This window comes from Scophthalmus maximus, chromosome 2, assembly GCF_022379125.1.
Source record: "Scophthalmus maximus strain ysfricsl-2021 chromosome 2, ASM2237912v1, whole genome shotgun sequence".
Classification (NCBI taxonomy): Eukaryota; Metazoa; Chordata; class Actinopteri; order Pleuronectiformes; family Scophthalmidae; genus Scophthalmus; species Scophthalmus maximus.
The window spans coordinates 17,508,697-17,527,677 of NC_061516.1; the positions used below are offsets into that span (position 1 = coordinate 17,508,697).

General features: G+C 41.3%; 1 protein-coding gene across 2 annotated transcripts; it reads left to right on the top strand.

Moving 5' to 3' along the window:
- The first annotated feature begins 65 nt into the window (after positions 1–65).
- Positions 66–18,981, top strand: trim37 (tripartite motif containing 37). Of its 2 annotated transcripts, XM_035624738.2 has the most exons (26): positions 73–166; positions 325–363; positions 1,385–1,463; positions 1,700–1,801; positions 2,163–2,203; positions 2,514–2,630; positions 3,074–3,161; positions 3,460–3,582; positions 4,472–4,595; positions 5,156–5,223; positions 5,792–5,916; positions 6,106–6,156; positions 6,278–6,359; positions 7,077–7,153; positions 7,641–7,820; positions 7,919–8,033; positions 8,925–9,116; positions 9,370–9,521; positions 10,237–10,319; positions 11,524–11,742; positions 12,587–12,889; positions 13,107–13,253; positions 13,609–13,807; positions 13,936–14,027; positions 14,589–14,699; positions 16,583–18,981. In XM_035624738.2, exons 3-26 carry the CDS (start codon positions 1,443–1,445, stop codon positions 16,627–16,629), a joined length of 2,859 nt encoding a protein of 952 aa, XP_035480631.1. In that variant the 5' UTR covers positions 73–166; positions 325–363; positions 1,385–1,442; the 3' UTR covers positions 16,630–18,981. The 2 variants fall into 2 exon arrangements, with proteins under 2 accessions (XP_035480632.1, XP_035480631.1); XM_035624739.2 differs by having other exon boundaries at positions 66–363; positions 9,388–9,521.

The window sequence follows — 18,981 nt, forward strand, 5'->3', positions numbered from 1 at the left end:
TAATGAGAAGAAGAAGAAGCTAAAAAAAAAAAAAAAAGAAGAAAAAAAAAGAAGCAGTAGCAGAAGAAGAAGAAGAAGAAGAAGAAGAAGAAGAGCAGCCGTGTGATTGGTCATTGCTAGGGGACAGACAGCTTAAGAGCAGCCGCTGCTACATCCTCAACTCCGGGTAAAATAACAGCCTCGTTCCACCCCGTGTGTGGAGCCCCGTGCAGCCTTCACACAGCCGGTCCGAGCGGTGGATGAAGCCAAACCAGGGGAGACAACGCTGCTGTGCGCCATGATATATAATATATAATATAGCCCCCTCCCCTCTTCTGTCCTCAGCCGTTTGTTTATCAGGTGTGGTGGACGGAGCGTGGAGAGGTGAGTGAGCCACCTTGCTAATGCGAGCGAGCTAGCTTAGCCTTACATTTGGTTTTAAATGTGTGAGCCCGCTAATTTATGTAAGTAGGCACACCTCCACATATTGAAGCTGTTACCATGACAGCCCCCGGTTGGGTTAGTTGCCAGGTTCATCTGATGATGCTCGGTCTGTAGTGTTGACTTGCACTGACCACACAAGCTAGCGGTGATGAAGACAGCACCTTATTTACAGCCTCTGTGTAGCACCTTTCATGAAGGACCATTCACTTATTGTTATTTTTAAAGGTTCTTCATGATATGAACTTCATCAATACATAATAATAATGCAGCTGAAAGTGACAATTGCACCTTTAAGTGACTGTCACTTTTTATAAGGAAAATACCAACACCTGTCAGGTTCTAGCTTCTTATTAGTGAGGATTTTTTGCTTTGATGTTTTTTTTTTGTAGAATTTTTTTGTAATATAATGACTTTGGATTGTTAGGCAGACATAACCAAACTTTTGAATAAGTAATTTTTAGGCTCTTAGAAATTGTCCTGCACATTGCTTATTGCTCTCTGATATGAGACAGATGAACCAGTTAAAGGAGGAAAACAATGAGCAGGTCAACCAAAAATGGAGTTTGTTTGTTTCGAGCATTGCTTTCGAACTGTTGTGGTATTTTATTTTCACAGAACTATTCTTTAGAGAACATTTAATTCATAAATACTGCTCTCTGTAAGTATGACCTAACCAAACTGTTTCCAAAAATGTTTCTTGGATGTGCAGTGGAAACCAAGGGCTTCATGGTAGGTGTAAAAAAACTACAAAAACCTGAAACACTAAGCTTTCCTTTTTCAAATGGTCAGCGGTAAGAGCAAATGTAGACCAGAGAAGGTGTTATTGTGGCTCTGTATCCTCTGCAACATTGGTTAATTGACAAAATCTAAATATTTGGTTTGGCAAAGAACGTGCTTCCTGTAAAGCTTAAGATTAAAGCACAATTAAAAATAGAATCTCTAATGTGACTTTTCTCCTTAGGCCACTGGCTACGACTTCCGTGATTATACCCGAGATCGAGAACTTCAAAGTGGCTGAAATGGATGAACAAAGTGTTGAGGTATGTATCGACACCTCAGGTCATGCAGCTGGAGATCCAGCCCACATGGTCACGATCTGAGGGCTGGACAGCACTGGGCCGGTTGAGCAGGCTAATAGCTGGAGCCTGATCGACCTTTAGCCATTTAATACAAATATATGGAGTGTGTGACAATAAACAAATTCACATCATTATGAAACTGTGGTGGAACGGCCATCAGAGTAATGGGAAACACTGCATCTTCTGTCTGTGTGCAGAGCATCGCTGAGGTGTTTCGCTGCTTCATCTGCATGGAGAAACTGAGGGATGCTCGCCTCTGCCCACACTGCTCCAAACTCTGCTGCTTCAGCTGCATACGAGTAAGTCTGTTCATACCAGGCAGAGAGTGGGAGATGTTTTCTACACATCACCACCGCTATTAGTTGTAAATTCTGGCACTGAGACACATATTTAATTAATCGTGCATACAGTTTTATGGCCTATATGACATCAACAGTTGACCTGTGTGGCACAAGAGGAGAAAAATCGGTTTGGCTGCACATGTACTTCATAGCATCAAGTCATTGCTGCTTTTAGTCCTCTCATGGGACTTTAGAGATAATAATATTGTCAGTTGTATCTTAAACAGGACAGGATCGTGTTTATTTATCCATTGCAGCACTTTCGCATTGATTGTATGAAGATTCCATTATTATTAATTTGAAATTTCTCATTTGAAAGCGATGGTTGACGGAGCAGAGAGCCCAGTGTCCACACTGTCGGTAAGCCCCTGCTAACACATCTGTAACCTGCCATACTGACCTTTTTCACTCTTTTATTATAGTTTTTTCAGAATAACCTAGATGATTAATCAGCATATTAATAGATTGAATGAAAAAAGTATTTGTAAATTGCATCCCCACTGACTATTGTTTATTACCTACACATCCACCAGGATCCAACTCGAAGGTGCAGTCAGTGTTTAGAAAGAGTATTTTTAGTATCATGTGTCGTTTAATATTTGTTGTGCTCTGAGATGTTTGGTATGAGGAAAGTGTTTAAAAAATGTGTGTGCATGTGTTCTACACACAGTGCTCCGCTCCAGCTGAGGGAGCTGGTCAACTGTCGCTGGGCAGAGGAGGTCACCCAGCAGCTGGACACCCTGCAGCTCTGCAGCCTGACCAAGCATGAAGACAATGACAAGGACAAGTGAGCACCTCCTACTTTTACTGTCTGCCATCCATGTGTTTATTTGGGTTGAAAGTCTTCCTGTGATTATATTAACAGTTACTGGTCCTATATCACAATCTTCTTCAGATTTTTCTCTAAAAATTAAATATATATATATTTTTTTAACATAGAATTGCGATTGATTAATTTAAAAAATATCATGTTTATTCTAATTTTAGCTGTTTTTATTTCATATTAGTTAGTTTATGCAGTAATAAACAACTATTACTTTAAGAAGTCACTCTATTTGAAGTGGATAAACACATTGGCAGTCGTCTAATCTTCTGCTAAAGATGCTCTAATGGAGCTCAGGATTCATCCTGAGGACGGTCACAGTGAAGTAAAAAAAAAAGTAAAAGTTTAAAGTTTTCAGAAAAAAGCTTTTCTTCCATTCTGACGATCCTGTTGTCGGATTCCTGCAGATGTGAGAACCACCATGAGAAGCTCAGTGTTTTCTGTTGGACCTGTAAGAAATGCATCTGTCATCAGTGTGCCCTGTGGGGAGGCATGGTAACATTTCACATCTTTTGTTTTTACATAAGAGTTGGCATGCAAAGTCAAACGCCTAATAGTCACAATAGTCAATTTTCCAATGAGTAAAACTAGGGCTGCATTTTACAATGAATGTTTTTTCATTTAGTCGATTTAATGGTTTAATCTATAAAATGTCAGAAAATATTAAATATACATTGTTTGCTTTGTCTGAATATTGGTCAATGAGAAATGATCGAAGACAGAAAGAGATAGTGGTAAATCCTCACATTGAGCCTGGAATGACAAAGTAACTGGTGTTTGTTGTTGTGCCCAGCACGGTGGCCACACCTTCAAACCTCTGGTGGAGATCTATGAGCAACATGTGACAAAAGTGAAGGAGGAGGTGGCCAAACTCCGCCGCCGCCTCATGGAGCTTATCAGTCTGGTGCAGGAAGTGGTGAGGACAGCTTGTTGCTTTTACACATGAAATGACAAAATGTGAAAGACCAACGTCCATGACATTTAATGGGTACACTCACTCTCCTCAGAGTCTGAAATCTGTCACACACACTATGAGCTTTCCTGTAGCGCCGCCCTCTGACAAATTTGTGCACACAGTGGACCTCATGCAAGAAAATGTCTTTATTCTCATCCTAGAACTCTTTCTTTCTTCTGTGAGATTAATAAATCAGAGTCACCAAAACGTGACGGCACAAAATTGCTCATCTGAACTTAATGAAAGTAGAATAGTCTTGAGGAGGAGGTTGGCATTCATGAGAGCATAATTGATACGCACGTATCATTCACAAAAGAAGTATCAAAAGCAGTGCAGGTAGAACTATTGAGGTGAGCTCACATTAGATGAGCCTATAAAATGGTTTTCTGTGAGAATTTGTTTTACTTGTGGCACAGAATGAAAGAAGAGAGAAAACTGTGAACCCACAGTGATCACTAATCCATCAGGCCCCTTAAAAGTTTTGTTATTTTATTTTTTGCTATTTTTACTTTTAATTTATTGTTTTTATTATAACTTTAACTAATGACAGACTGAATATCCTGCAAAATGTTGTGGATGCAGCCCGTGGTCTCCAAGGTTGTTGTATAAGTAACCCAACTATTGCTTCATTCAGGTCAGCATCAAAACACAGTACATAAGAATTTTTTAAAAAGGGGTAAATTTGTTTGAGATAAATTGGTAACTTAAAAAACTGAAGAAAAAAAAATGCAGGCTGTATGGGTAAATAGTTTTGCTGACATCCACTAGATGGCAATAACATTTTGATATATCAGTGGAGGATATCCGTTAAATAAAGTGTGTGTTTGTGTTTCCCTGTTTGATGGGTCAGGAGAGGAACGTGGAGGCCGTCAGAGGAGCGAAGGACGAGAGGGTCCGAGAGATCCGGAACGCTGTGGAAATGATGATCGCTCGCCTGGACAACCAGCTCAAGAACAAACTCATCACACTCATGGGTAAGACTCCAGGACACAGCGCTGTCACAGTGCAGCCGTGATGATTCTGGGTTTACAGGAGTAAGGGTTGAGTGCCCTTGTGCGCATGATGGTCATTAATAAGGATTAAACAGTAAAATAAAGTTTAGAAATGATCACAGGTGACAAATTTTGTGAGTATGTGGTTCGTTCTGTAAGTGTCCTGTCAAAGACACCTGTATGCTTGAATGACTAAAATCCATCACTTTATAAATGGATCAAATCATTATTGTTGTATGTCCCATGTCTGAAAGGGGCTCTTGTTGGTGTAAGACACTATAACTGACAATAAAATGTGTCTTAAGGGCGAGACCACGACCTAACAAAAGTACGCAGACTCCCTGCTAAAAGCAGCGAGAGGCGCCTTTTATAGCTAAGGGTGATGTACATATGAAATATTTATCTGGCCTGAGTGGATGCATGCACTCACTGCCCACACACAGCTTGCACACCCACGTACCCACTCATACTCACCAACCCTCCATTGGGGCTGACATTCAGCACAAGTACAATGAAAATAGAAATGTGCTCCTCCCCACCAGGCCAGAAGACGTCGTTGACCCAGGAGACGGAGCTGCTGGAGTCTCTCCTGCAGGAGGTGGAGCATCAGGTTCGTAGTGTGCAGCACAGAGCCTCCTTCATTTACCTGCACTGCATAACGTTGTTGTTTTGTTTGTTGTGTAAGTGGTAAATGTACTGCATTCATATAGTGCTTTCTTTAGTCTTATCGACCACCCAGAGCGCTTTACAGTACAAGTCATGTTCACCCATTCACACACAAGCGTATACTGTACCTCGCCTTTTCTATCCCACTCATACACTGCCAGCACAGCCGTCAGGGGTGATTCAGGGTTAAGTGTCTTGCCCAAGGATCGAACCACCAACCTTCTGGTTAGTGCATGACCCCCACAGCTGCGCTTTCTGTAATATTTCAGAACATTTGTGCTATTTAATGAAAAGGTTGACTGCAATGACCAGCACAGGGCAAAAAAGTGTCTATAGACGTCTATGAGAAAATTACTCCAATTCTCACTTGATTTATAACGTCTGTAAACATTTTTCTGATCTTTCTAATTTCAATCTCTAGTTTCAAGTCTTTTTCAATACCGTATGGCTGTTGATATTTTAGCTGTTTGTTGGAGATGTTACAATTTTTGCTGCTCGTGTGTGTTGAACAGCTTCACTCCTGCAGTAAAAGTGAACTCATCTCCACGAGCCCAGAGATCCTGCTCATGTTCCAGCAGGTCCATCGGAAGCCCATGCAGTCGTTCGTCACCACGCCGGTGCCTCCAGACTTCACCAGGTAATGTGCTCAGCTGTTCAACAGGGGTGCAACAAAGGGTCATGGCAATGGTTTAATTTAAGGAACATTTTCATCAAAAATATATCTTTAAATTATTATTGTGTGGTAAAACAGAAGAGAATAGCCTGAAAATTACAGCTTTATTCAGAGTGTGTTGTGTGTAATCATTCTCCCTCTGTGTGCTTTCAGTGAGCTGGTCCCTGCTTACGACTCAAGCACTTTTGTTCTCATCAACTTCAGGTAAATTCTCTCATAGGTTGTATTTAGCTGGAGTGGCAAGCTTCATTTAATTCTTATTCAATAACGGCTTCAAATGAGAATGAGTGTGTTTCATGTATGTGTGAATGTTATGTTTTTGTAGCACCCTGAGGCAGCGGGCCGACCCAGTGTATAGCCCACCTCTGCAGATATCGGGGCTCTGCTGGAGACTCAAAGTCTACCCAGTGAGTTTGAAACGGTCTCTTCTCTTCAGTATCTTTCTCATACAAAGAAATATGGAAAAGAAAAGTGTATTTTCTCAAATGTTGAATCCCATTTGGGAAATGCACTTATCGGGTTTCTGTTGAAGAGTTTATACGTGAAGATCGATACCACTCACATCTGTCCATTAAATATAAGGCGACAGCCTATTGGCTTAGTATAAAGACTGGAAAAAGGAAAACGGCTAGGTTGTCTCTGACCAAACGACAGTAACAAAATTAATCCACCATAACCTTGAAAGCTCAATCATCTTATCTGTTTTGCTAGTAGCTCCATGAAGTCTCCTCCCAACTGCTCAGAGCCAAGAAATAGTCTGTCATATTACAGCACATGCATTCACCAATTAGTGAAATCCAGGGGGATTTCACTAATAGTGGTTATAATAGTTAGTTAGTTAAAACCTAGTTTGCAGAGTTTTTGGGACATCTTTCACTCTGATCACTGGGGTTGAAATGTAAAATATGATGTTAGTCTTTTGCTGCATGTTCTTGCTTTTCATGAGACACTTCTGCACAGACCCAGAGGCTAAAATTCAGTAGATGCAGTAGCTGATGAATTTTGTTCCCTTGCAATTTTAGTTTTTTGTTTTTTCTCCATATAATGGTTATTATACGGTTGCTGTATATCACAGGGACTGCATGTGTCTCTGTGATAATAACTGTAATAATGTGTTTCCTCAGGACGGTAATGGTGTGGTTCGTGGAAACTACCTGTCTGTATTCTTGGAACTGTCTGCTGGACTCCCCGAAACCTCAAAGTATTGATTGTTTCATATATACTTTCTCTACTTTCTTTCCATTAACCTTCATGGTTCTCAGCCACGTTTCTTCAATGTTAAACCTGGAGTTCAATTATCATATTAGAAAGTTTTATTTGCAAGCATAGAAATAGTAATAGCATTCATGATAAGCACACATAGATTATTAATGTATAATGGAGGCAATACTCATTATTAATTGGCAACAGAAAAAAAAAATGTTTTCAGGCTGCTTTCAAACTCCTTCTGGAGTCTAGGAGCATGGAACTAAAGTCAGATATAGCAGATTTTGCATTTTACTGTTAATTTTTTAATTTCAAACAACATTTTACGACTTTAAAGTGTGTTTTATGCTCAAAAGTCATATCAGTCATCCGTGTCATTGAGTCGTTAAAGTATAACAACATCTGAAACTTCTTAAAACCTTCTCCTTGAATCGCTCGTCGTGTATTTTCCTGTGCAGTGATGCCATCTTGGTTCTGTGCAGGTATGAGTACCGTGTGGAGATGGTCCATCAGGCCTCCAACGACCCGACCAAGAACATAATTCGGGAGTTCGCCTCAGACTTTGAGGTCGGTGAATGCTGGGGCTACAACCGCTTCTTCAGACTAGACCTTCTGGCCAGCGAGGGCTACCTGAACATGCAGACAGACACACTGGTCCTCTGGTGGGCTCACACACAAACTCACACACCATTATCATCATCATCATTATTATGATATTATTACAGGCTAACGGTGTCATTGGCATATGTGTGTTGCACAGCTACCAGGTTCGCTCACCCACCTTCTTCCAGAAGTGCAGAGATCAGTACTGGTACATCAGCCAGCTGGAGTCGGCCCAGAGCGGCTACATACAGCAGATCAACAACCTCAAAGAGGTAGTGTGTGTGCGTGCGTGCAGGCGTGTGCGCGTGCGCGGTTGTGTGTGTGTGTGTGTGTATTAAGTCGAGTTTTAAGGTTTCCAAGTGTCAACAGCAAGTTTGGGCTTCTTGGTTTGTCATCACATCTCAAACCTTTAAACTCGTACTGACCTGCAGCTGCATCAAGTCTGAACAAACTCATGTTGTGCACCCAAAAAATGTTCACGACATAAAAAAGATAACTTGACATTCTAGTAGAGATTCCAAAAATCTGAATATGTTAGGTTACTCTAGAATTTTTATGAAACGATGCACACAAATCTAGAATATGTCCATTGGACATATGGGGTAGATGAAAAGTTTTATCGTTTCACTCTCTGTGAACATGAGAGAGCTTTGATGAAAGCTTGAACAAGATGCTACACAATATAAATGATTCCATCCTACCCAGTGGAATAAGGTGGATTTTAACAACCTTTAAATAAAAACGAGGATAATTAGATGTTAACAACTCGATTTCTAGATAGAAAGGTTGTGTGTATGTTTTTCTCAAAGATATTTGGTTTGAAATTATCTCTTGACCTGGAGGGTGGGTTCTATAGTGAAAAGGGTCAATTAATTAGTAATTAATTAGATCTGTGATGTTATCAACATTTATTATTAATTTACAGAATTTCAGTGCTGGTTGCTTTATTTCTATAGTTACCATGAAAAAAGCAAAAAAAAATAAATAAATAAATAAATAAATATATATATATATATATATATATATATATATCTCTCTAATGTCAAGCGGTGCCCAAACTCCTGCCTGTATGCCTAACTACAGTCTTCATCGCTTCTTGCTTGCTGCTCTAAACATTTCACTTTGCCAGATCTATCTTTCATTACATATTTGTCTGATTTCAGCGGCTTGCCATTGAGCTCTTCCGCCGTCAAACATCGCGCAGCTCCTCGCCCCCTGACATGAGGCTGGCTGCAGGCACCACAGCCTCAGAAAGAGACCCTCGCTCAGTGAAGAGTGACGATGACATCCAGACCACTTTGACCAACATTAAAAAAGGCGAAGAAGAAGAAAGGACCCAGCAGGATGACTCTAATGTAAGGATTCAATATACTGCACCACTTATTACCTGATAGGGCCACAATACCTTATTTTGCTGACCCTCATCCTATCCATCATCTGTGAACATCCCAGTCAGAGAAAATTATTGACATACATATTGAGTTCATAGTAGACTATGGAAGGAAGAAAACCATGGCTGCACTGGGCTTTATGGGGTTAAAGGTGATGAATTTGTCCAACATTTGTAACAATTTGTACAACAAATCCTTGAGCTTGGTGTGACCACAGAGTCACTGTGTCGTTCAGGAGCTGTCGGACGGTGACTTGGAGGTGGACTGTCTGACAGAGGAGGAGGTGAACCCGTTGGATGGCAGCAGCACCTCGGGGAGCTCCACAGCCACCAGCAACACCGAGGAGAACGACATAGATGAGGAGACCATGTGAGGAGAATTTCTTTCATTCCCCTGAACTATCGGAAGTTCCACGAACCCAAATTATTTTTGCCCTTTGTTGTGAATATCTTCACCAGAAAATGCAAAGCAAGGATTAGAACATAAAGGCGGCAGGGGGATAGTGATGTCCTGTTGGCCGTGCAAACTGACAGCTGTGGACGCCACTGACACTGTGCAGTTCCTCTCCTGTCTTTTTCGAAGAGCGTGGTCTTTCATTTTGACCTTGTAATGCTTTTCCTCAAACCTTTGTCAGAGATGTAAATTTGCTTTGCTCCTGCTCCTACTGGGTGTTTTTTACAGCACAAACGTCCTGTGCCTTAGTTTGCATCCACACAGGCTGCTTCTGTGCGCTTCTGAAACTTCTATTTTCAGATTTCGTCTTTCACTCTAAGATTTTTGCAAATGACCCTGTCAAAATCGCCCAATCAATAGAATGCCAGGTATGAAGTTGATCAATGAAACCGTCACCGCCTTATTAGGCGCACACTGGCCTTAATCCTTACAGCGTCCTTGAGGGCCGGTTACTATTTTACCATATTCAGTGGATAACTCGCCAGCATGGATGATATTTTATGTTACTTTCTCCGATGTTAAGTATAAAAGTCACACCTATGTGTGGTAAAATGTTAATCAAATTTTAATTGAATAAAAATTCACATTTGCATAATTACTGAAGACTGTGTGGTCGTATATATTTGCACAGGTCTGGAGAGAATGATGTCGACTTCATTGGGAACCTGGAGACAGAAGAAGGGGAACTCCCTGATGACTTTGCTGGAGCCACAGGTATATTTAATACGCCGATCTAAAGTTATTTTTTTCCTAATTTATCATAAACGATACAGAAAGGTTGTAAATTTCTTGTGTAGGAATAGGTTTCCTTGTTAAGGAGATCTGTATCTCACTCGCAACAGAATTCAATGAAAAGTTTGTCTTTGGGTCAACGAAATACACCCAAATGATACATTGTGGCTTTTGGATCATGAAAAGTGACACCAATCAGTACAGCTGCGACTCAAACAGCCAGTAATGCTTTACTGGCTGTTTGAGGAAACTTGACAAGAATTTCAAAAATACAATCTGATGGGCCAATGCCCCTAAACTATTAAAAATGTGAGTTATTTAAACATTGAACAACAGTAGCTGCAAAAGATGCCCTTCAAATTGTTACTTTTGTCCAACCAACAGTCAAACCCCCAAAGATATTTCGGTGACGAAAAGCAACAAAAGATCACGTTTGTAAACTTGGCACCATCAAATATTGAAGGTTGTGCTGGAGATCAAGGCCTTGTTCTCAGTGACTATTTGATCGTTTACAGAATCCAATCTATTTGTGTTGTATGACAACTGCACAACCAGAACATTGGGGCTAGTGGGCCTCCGAGCAGCTCCTTCAGTGTGTTTGACTGTTTTGGTGTTGAAAGGCATGAAGAGGATGAGTCATTGTTGATGCACTGGGCCCCTCACAGCGTGCTGATATAGAAACACTTAGAGGTGTGTGTGTGTGAGTGGGGGGGGCTCTGATAGAAATGAGACTTGAGCTCAAACAAAATGATACTGCTGCACATCCACAGTGAAGTGATATATATCATGCATTATATGAAGTATTTTTTCCTCCTTTTGATACTAGTAAAACAACAGGATTTAGTCCTCTTGGCCAAAATAATATCAGACATAATTTTATAAAAATGGATATGATGAAACTCTATTGGGGAGCAATATAAATTATAAGATAAGAATAGTGTTTATGATTTTAAGTTAAATCAACTGGACCCTAGATTTTTAGCCTTGATAGACAAAGGAATAACATCAGTTATTATAACACTGAAATAATTAAACTTTCACAAAAGACATTTACAGTGAACTTTTGTCATCGATTTTTTTTGTTTTGTATATTCACAGTTTGGTTGAAGCCATAGCTGGCTGCTCTGAAGAAAAGTATTTGTCCATTATGAACAACATAACCACTTGTCTTCTGCTTTATCTGCAGGTGGATCCGGCTCCAGTGCACCGTCCTTACATTGCATTGCTGCCGGCGGTCGTAGTGCCGGAGCCGCTGCCTGTGGTGCCGTTGGACCTGGCAGCAACAGCCTGCTGGAGATTGACCCGGTCATCCTGATCCAGCTGCTGGATCTGAAGGAGCGCAGCAGCGTGGAGTCTCTGTGGGGACTTCAGCCTAGGCCTCCTGTGTCTCTCCTGCACAGCCAAGGTCTGCAAACGCAGCTCCCAGCTCGCGAGCAACAAACCATTCTGGCAAACTGAGAATCAATACTCACAATCACACGCAAGGTCCCTTCAGATATATGAAAACATTGACGTTAATATTTTCACTGAAACTCACACATTTGAGAGAATACTAATACATTTTTATATCATTTCTGTCCAGTATATTGAGACGTGCTTTCTTCGAGTGTAGGTGGTTTATGCCCTGAACTGAAAACCTTGTATCTTTGTGAATTCCATGAGGGACAATCTGTCTAAGCTGCTCAAAGTGTAACCAGCTTGTTGTTGTTTGCATAGAAGTTACATTTTTCTTCTCTCCGTTGTTTTTTGGAACACGTCTCTCCGTGATGTGAGCTTAAACTTATTCATATCTTTGCAGAATTTCTGTTCATAATGGCAAACTCTGAATATAGAGCTGATTAATAACACCGTATGGACTGAGCATGGGTCACAGTGAGTCAATCTGCTACGAGAGATACACAATGCAGTGTGTGGGTGGTAGATGACGAGGGACACGAGTTTCGCTCTGTGCAGAATCGGCACCATCTTGTCTTTTCTCACATGGTCTTATACAGTATATGCTGTCACCAGTATAGAATGCAAACCTGCAGTGCAATTTTTTGATGGGAAAATATGTGAAGATGTGCTGGTTCATTGATGTAGCTGGTTCATTGGTTAGAGAAACCGTTTTGTAACAGAACACTGACTCACTTTAGATTCTTGATAGTATGACATTCGATTGATTTGAATTGCTGATACATGCAGATTTTAAAAGCCACGTGCCACTGAGCCAAATGCAGACTGGCCACTCTCGTTCCTGTGTCCCCCAGCTCACCCTCACTCTCGGAAGGAACGGGAGCGGCGGCCTCAGGTGGTGCGGCGATCACCTCCAGACTCCGGGGTCCTGATCCGCCTCAAGGCTCAGATGGCCGAGGTCCGCAGCAAGATGTCAGTCAAGAGTCAGGCTCTCGAGTCCCGGGGGTCCGCTGAGCACAGGCCTGGCCCATCGGGGGCCTTCGGTGTGGAGGAGTTACCCTCTCACCACGCTGATTCAGAGTTGTCAGCTTGTCGTAAGCCCAGCGAGCTGGACCTCCTGGGGAGAGCAGCTGCTCGGTCTAGGCCCTGTCGCCCTGGTGAGGAGAGCCACGCTGCTAATGCTCATGATGTTAAGCTGCTGCTACAGTTATAATGCTATGAAAAAGTGAACTGAGTGGATATTTTTATGAAGCTGTATGTAAAGTTTCAAACACGCATTATGTGCTGGTTAAGAGATTCAACAGAAGTCTGCTAGTTAATTACATATTTACATATTTGTGTACAAATGCGTTTCTTTATTTTTTCTGCGTGCAGCCCGGAAATCTCTGTCCCCCGTCCTGGAGAGCAGCAGCTCTCTTCTTGTGAAGAGGAGGAGTCCAGAGGAGATGGAGAAGGAGTTGAGAGGTGCAGAGGCCGCGATGGAGCTTGGCCTGCATCCGAATGAGGCTCTGGGAACAGAGGGTCAGTAGATTTATTAACTCCCAGCAAATCCGCTGCAACATTAGCATTCATTTGGAGCCGTGATATTTGGTGGCGTTTCTCCAACTCCTGAGGGGAAACATGTGGCTCTTAAGCTGCTTAAGGCTTCACTACGTCCACCATCCAGTCACTTACTGTGTCCATCTGCTGCTCCATACAGGTCATGTACAGTACAGGCTTTTATGGCTTTTACACTGAAAGGAGGGGCATGTGGATACAATGATAAAAAAAGTGTGCTGAGAATCAACATATATAGTGAAGTTGCAATTTAAAATGTACTGCTCAAAAAAAACATCCACCCCACCTGGTTTTTAATTTTTTTTTTTTAAATCCCCAGGAGTGCTGAAGGCAGACAGTGCCCAGGGCCCCCTCGTGTCCCACAGCAGCTCCTCATCAGAGCAGGCTTCCATCTCCAAGCCACAGTACTCAGTGGAGCAACAGCTGTACGGGACCTCTGGGCCAAAGGGTGACATCTTCTCCCTGGGAGGACCAAGCTACTTGACCGGCAACAAGACTTGTGGCAGTAGGACCCTGGGGTGCGTCCCACAGACTCGTCTTACACCGGGGGAAAAATTTCGCCATTAAGCTATCACAGATATCTGTGTTACTCAAACTGAAACGGAGAACTCCTCTTGTCTGACAACTTTACCATTTCCTACCGCAGGGCAGCAATGTTGGACTGTGAATCTGAACGCTCAGGAAACTCCCATCAGCCCTTGCTGGAGGGACCCTCTGCACAGCCACAGATGAAGGAAGGTCGGTTCAACCCATCCTCAGGAATCAATGATATTCAGTGTTGTGTTTGGTTAAGCATTTCCCACAGTAGCCACCTGATGATACTATTATTCCTACGATGATATTTAAAATATAATGTTTTATATGTGGTTATTGATATTATGCAAATTCAACTCTCAGTTGTTTGTTCCTGGAGCTGAATAGAAGCTGTCAAACTCCTCTCCAAAGTCCCCTGCCCTCAATACATCCATAATGATTTTACAGCGAACCAGGGAGAGGCTTTCAGGTTCTGCTTTCACAGACAGCTATTCGGCTGTCAAGACAGATTTACATTATTTTAATCCTGAAGCATATCATGTAAATCTTTTTTTTTACGTTTATTATTAATATTTTATTATTGTTAACTAAGCATCTTATAGGAAGCTTGAAAAACAACCCTGTGCAGGTCCACTGAGGGCAAAGTGCCACACTGTCTAAATCTGTATATCATAATTTTTTCTGTTTTGTTCTTTTATGCTGAATATTGATCGGTAGACGATCAGGCAGGTTCAGTGATCTCGCTCTGTCTTGTCCTGTGTGCAGATCAGTCGCCCTCTGTCTTGGTGGCGGCCACGAGCAGTGACAGTGACACGGAGGACGAGAACCTGCAGAGCAACAACTCTCGCAACGACAACAACACTCCTCCCTGCACAGGTAACCAACTCTCACAATGTACATGATAACACACACACTCAGATCATCCAAAGACAAGTGTGGTTAAATCTTTATTCATCTATCAAAGATCACACTGTTGAACTCACCCAAAGACAACTAGTTTTGTGTTTTGGTTTTTTAAAAAAAAAAGGAGCTGAATACAATAACAGGCCATGTGTTGTAGCGGTCAAATATTCAAAATTGTTCCTGCTGCTGTGATGCGTGTTTAGAAAGCAGTCAAATATGAAAGGATACAGAGAACACAGTGTTGTGCTACAGTGGAATTACAGCTGAAAACATTCGTCACAATCTCACTTTGCAAAGTTGGGATGTCTTCATCTTTTCCCTTCAGTGACCAGCTTCACACTGTCCAAAGTGTATTCATTCAGTTATTATTATTATTATGTTGTTATTATTATTATTCAGGGTTTGGCTACATTTTCAAGGCCTCTGTCCATCTGTGTTATAATATATCTCAGAACTAACTTTACATCTGGCACAAACGTTCACGTGAACTGTGGATTCATTTGGTGGTCAAAGGCCGAGGACTCACTCGTACATAACTTGAGATAATTATAATATAATGAGCTAATTATGATAGATTACACTTTTTTTCACCGATACATGTCTGACAGATCTGGACAGACATGGATGTAAACGACAACTTGACTGGTTGGCAAAAAACTGTGAGGTTGTGATTAAAGTCAAAATACAGAGCGGAGCAGAACGATGAGGGGAGTTGATGAATTTTCTGTTTTAGCATCTGTTTTTGTTTGTGAATTCACATGAAGCGCCATGATTCACCGTTGCACCAAAGATTGTAGCCAAAACTTTATTAGATCTGTCCTCCCACGTCATATCAGGCAGTGAACTGTGCACAGTGAACAGGCGTCATTACCAGGAACACGTCTGTCACGGGAGCGCTGGCGTTTCAATCACTCATGTTTGCATATCACACACGACAAACTGGATGTACATTTATTACATTATCACAGCAGAAGGGAGCTGTGACCTCAACATTGATATATCATCAACTTTTTAGTTGAAACGAGGAAGCGTTGATTATTTACACATAATCATTCATAAGGAGTCGTGTTTCTCGCCTCCTGCTGTGAATGGAAGTCAAATATTCACCCTCTTAACCATCATATTTGGTCTCTCTTCCAACTCCTCACGGAAAAGTCTCAGTCTTAAGTGCCACTATTTTCACTAGCCGGTTGCAGGCACAGTAGTCTACAGTTGGTATATGGAGATTTTGGAGCTGTTAGAAGGAATCTTGACCAATATTGTAATTTTAAGTACAGTGTTGTGCAGATTTTACCCAAATTACTAGTCAAACTAGTCAAAATGCAAATGAATACACATTGACATCAACTGGTCCATTTTGAGATTATGGCGCAAATTCTCCGGTTATTGCAAATAAAGCATGGCAGAAGAAGAGGGTACAAAAAAATAACTTGGCCCCAGTCAAAGGGGAAAAAACTGAAATTTCTGAGGAAAATATTGGATTTGTATTGAATTAGTGACCGTCAAAGATCTGATCTGATGTTTTCATCTGCAACAATTCTTCGTCTCTCCGGTGGAGCAAAATGAGTAATGAACAAAGACTTTTTTTACTTTACTTTGTCACTTTTTTCTTTTTTTTGTGACACCAACTTGTGCAACCTGGCCCAAGGGTTAAAAACCTTTTGGTGACCTTTTATTTTCTATTTCTCAGGGTTTTTTATGCACAGGGTGATGAAGAGATATTTGTGAGCATGCAGTTGTTACCATGTTACTGTACTTTATCTCTGCTGTACACACACTTTTGTTGCAGCCAGATTAAGTGTAGATAACAGATGATGACAAGTTTGTTTTCTCTCTCTCGTGTTCCGTTCCTCCAGGTGAGCAGCTTCTTTCAGATGACATGAGTTTTCCTGCTGACAGGTGATTCCCTCCGACTCTGTCACTCGGTGGCCACACAGTGACGCAACACTGGCCGGAGACAACACACACACACACACACACACACACACACACACACACACACACACACACACACACACACACACACACACACACACACACACACACACACACACACACACACACACACACACACACACACACACACACACACACACAAACGCAAGTTACACACAGATCCATAAAGTAGAAGCCACTTCTACTTTATGGATTTATGCATGAACACAATTCATTGTCCAAAAACAGAGACACTGACTTTGACCAGTTGATGAACGTTTCACACGACAGATTCTAAATCCTCGTGTTTCTGTTCAAACCCGGTGACTTGACTGGTCAGTGTCGACCTCAGTTTGATGTTTGAACCTCCTGCATTTTCTTGGTTGTCAATATTCAAAGATGTAATGTCAAGGGCGTGAAAACTTTAACTGTCTTTTCACTTTTCTTTTAAAACCTCACCTGTAATATTCTACCTGGGCTACAGGGAGTTAAGTCCAAGTATCTGTAGCCTTGTCAATAAGAGCTTAGTCTTTTATAACAGTGTGCTGTTGTTAAACTCAGTCTGCTCTTCAGTGTCAACACCCACTCCACTTCCTCCAGCCGTGTCCCTGAGACTCCGCTCTTTCCTCAAACTGTTTTAGTGACGCTGCAGCTTATTTAATGCATAAATGCAGTGCTTCTTTTACTGATGTAAAACCTTTAATTGTTAATATTTATGTAAATGTCTTCACTCTTAACAACAGTCGCAGCAGCAACCGGAGTGTTTGTTTGACATTTGAAAAGGCTAAATGATCACAGAATCACATGGATTATAAAACGTCTGCTTTCTTAAACTTTGGATTATGCTGCACATCTGACGCCACGATGACGAAGATGTCCATGCAGGTATTTTGGTTCGACGTGTCCGGTCAGACGGTTGTTAAATACTAAATTAAACTGTCCTGCTCTGTACAGGTGGAAAGTTTGGCCATACCTTTAATACATGTCTTATTTACTTAATGTGAGAGTCAGTATGATCAATACCAGGACCCTGCCGCCGCACCAGTACAACAGAGGTCTGCAGTATAAAATGTCAACAACAAGAGTGAAAATGTCCATCATAATTTCCCTGATCCCTGGTTGACATTTTCACACTGTCCAAAAACCAAATATGTTCCATTTGAAATCATAAAAAAGTAAGAAAACAAGATTCTGGACACAAATGATGAGAATATCAATTGTTACAAATTGATTTTTTTGTGATTTCTATTTTGTTAGTCGACCTCTGAAAAAAGACGAGGATGTTACAAAGAACAACAACAGCTTTATCAGAAATTTGTCAGACCCTTGATGAAAACTGTTGATGCTTTGTTCTGTGTACCGGCAATATGAACTTCATAAATCATATTCTATTTAGCTTTTAGTGTATTTGGTGAGGAGGCGGACATTTCAGATTGAAACAAAAACCTTTATATTAAACAAAAACTCTGAATTTTGAGAGACTGGTGGAGCAAAGAGACCCTCAGGCTCAGTTGACTTCTGGTTCAAACTACGGTGCATTAAAGGTCATTTGTAATTCTCTGAGAAAATCTGTCTTAATAATTGAACTCTGCGCTGAGAGCTCACACCTCCACTGTTTTTTTTCTCTCATGGATATATATTTTTTTAACCTTAATGTTTCTATAAACGAAGCTAACACAAGGCTGCTGCTGCCAGACGGTTTTAATTACAGGAGAAAACACAGTGTTTAAGTGGGAGAACACGGAGGACAAGGGAACATGGTGTGTGGAAGTGGAGCAGTTGAACAGACCTCTCTGCACTTTGTCGCACTGTTGATTAACTCTGAAGTGGACACTTTCCTCCTCAATGAGCCATATCTTCTTTTGAAGGCCGCTCCATGTTTTCTTTTCAGATAAAGGAACATGACTTTTGCTTATTGTACAGTCGTTAGTTTACAGTGTAAATATCTTGGCATATGAAGGTTTAAGAGCTTGCTGTACTCGAGCCTGTAAGTGCGTGGCTTTATTGGCTGCTGTTGACAGACGAAGGTCGTCGGGATTGAAGCTGACATTTGAAATAATTCGCCTCTGCTGTTCCAGTACAGTTGATCTTTGGATTTTTTTCCCCTTCTGTTACTGTTTCTTTACATGTTCGTGTGGTTGACGGAGGCGTGGGGAAACGGCAGCCACGTTCACACGTTAGTTTATTCAACTTTCCTCTTATTTTGTGCTTGTTGTGTCAAAATCTGCGTTTGTTTTGAATGTTCACAGAACGTACGGTGCATAATTCAATATGTACATTTCCTTTTTGTGGAATAAATAAAATGTTTTACGATCCCAAA

Bases quoted from the DNA above. Each gene is read 5' to 3' on its own strand.
- trim37 (XM_035624738.2), top strand. From the start codon at position 1,443: ATGGATGAACAAAGTGTTGAG. The intron at 7,154-7,640 runs GTATTGATTGTT...GGTTCTGTGCAG, and splicing joins GGACTCCCCGAAACCTCAAA to GTATGAGTACCGTGTGGAGA. The intron at 9,117-9,369 runs GTAAGGATTCAA...GTGTGACCACAG, and splicing joins CCCAGCAGGATGACTCTAAT to AGTCACTGTGTCGTTCAGGA.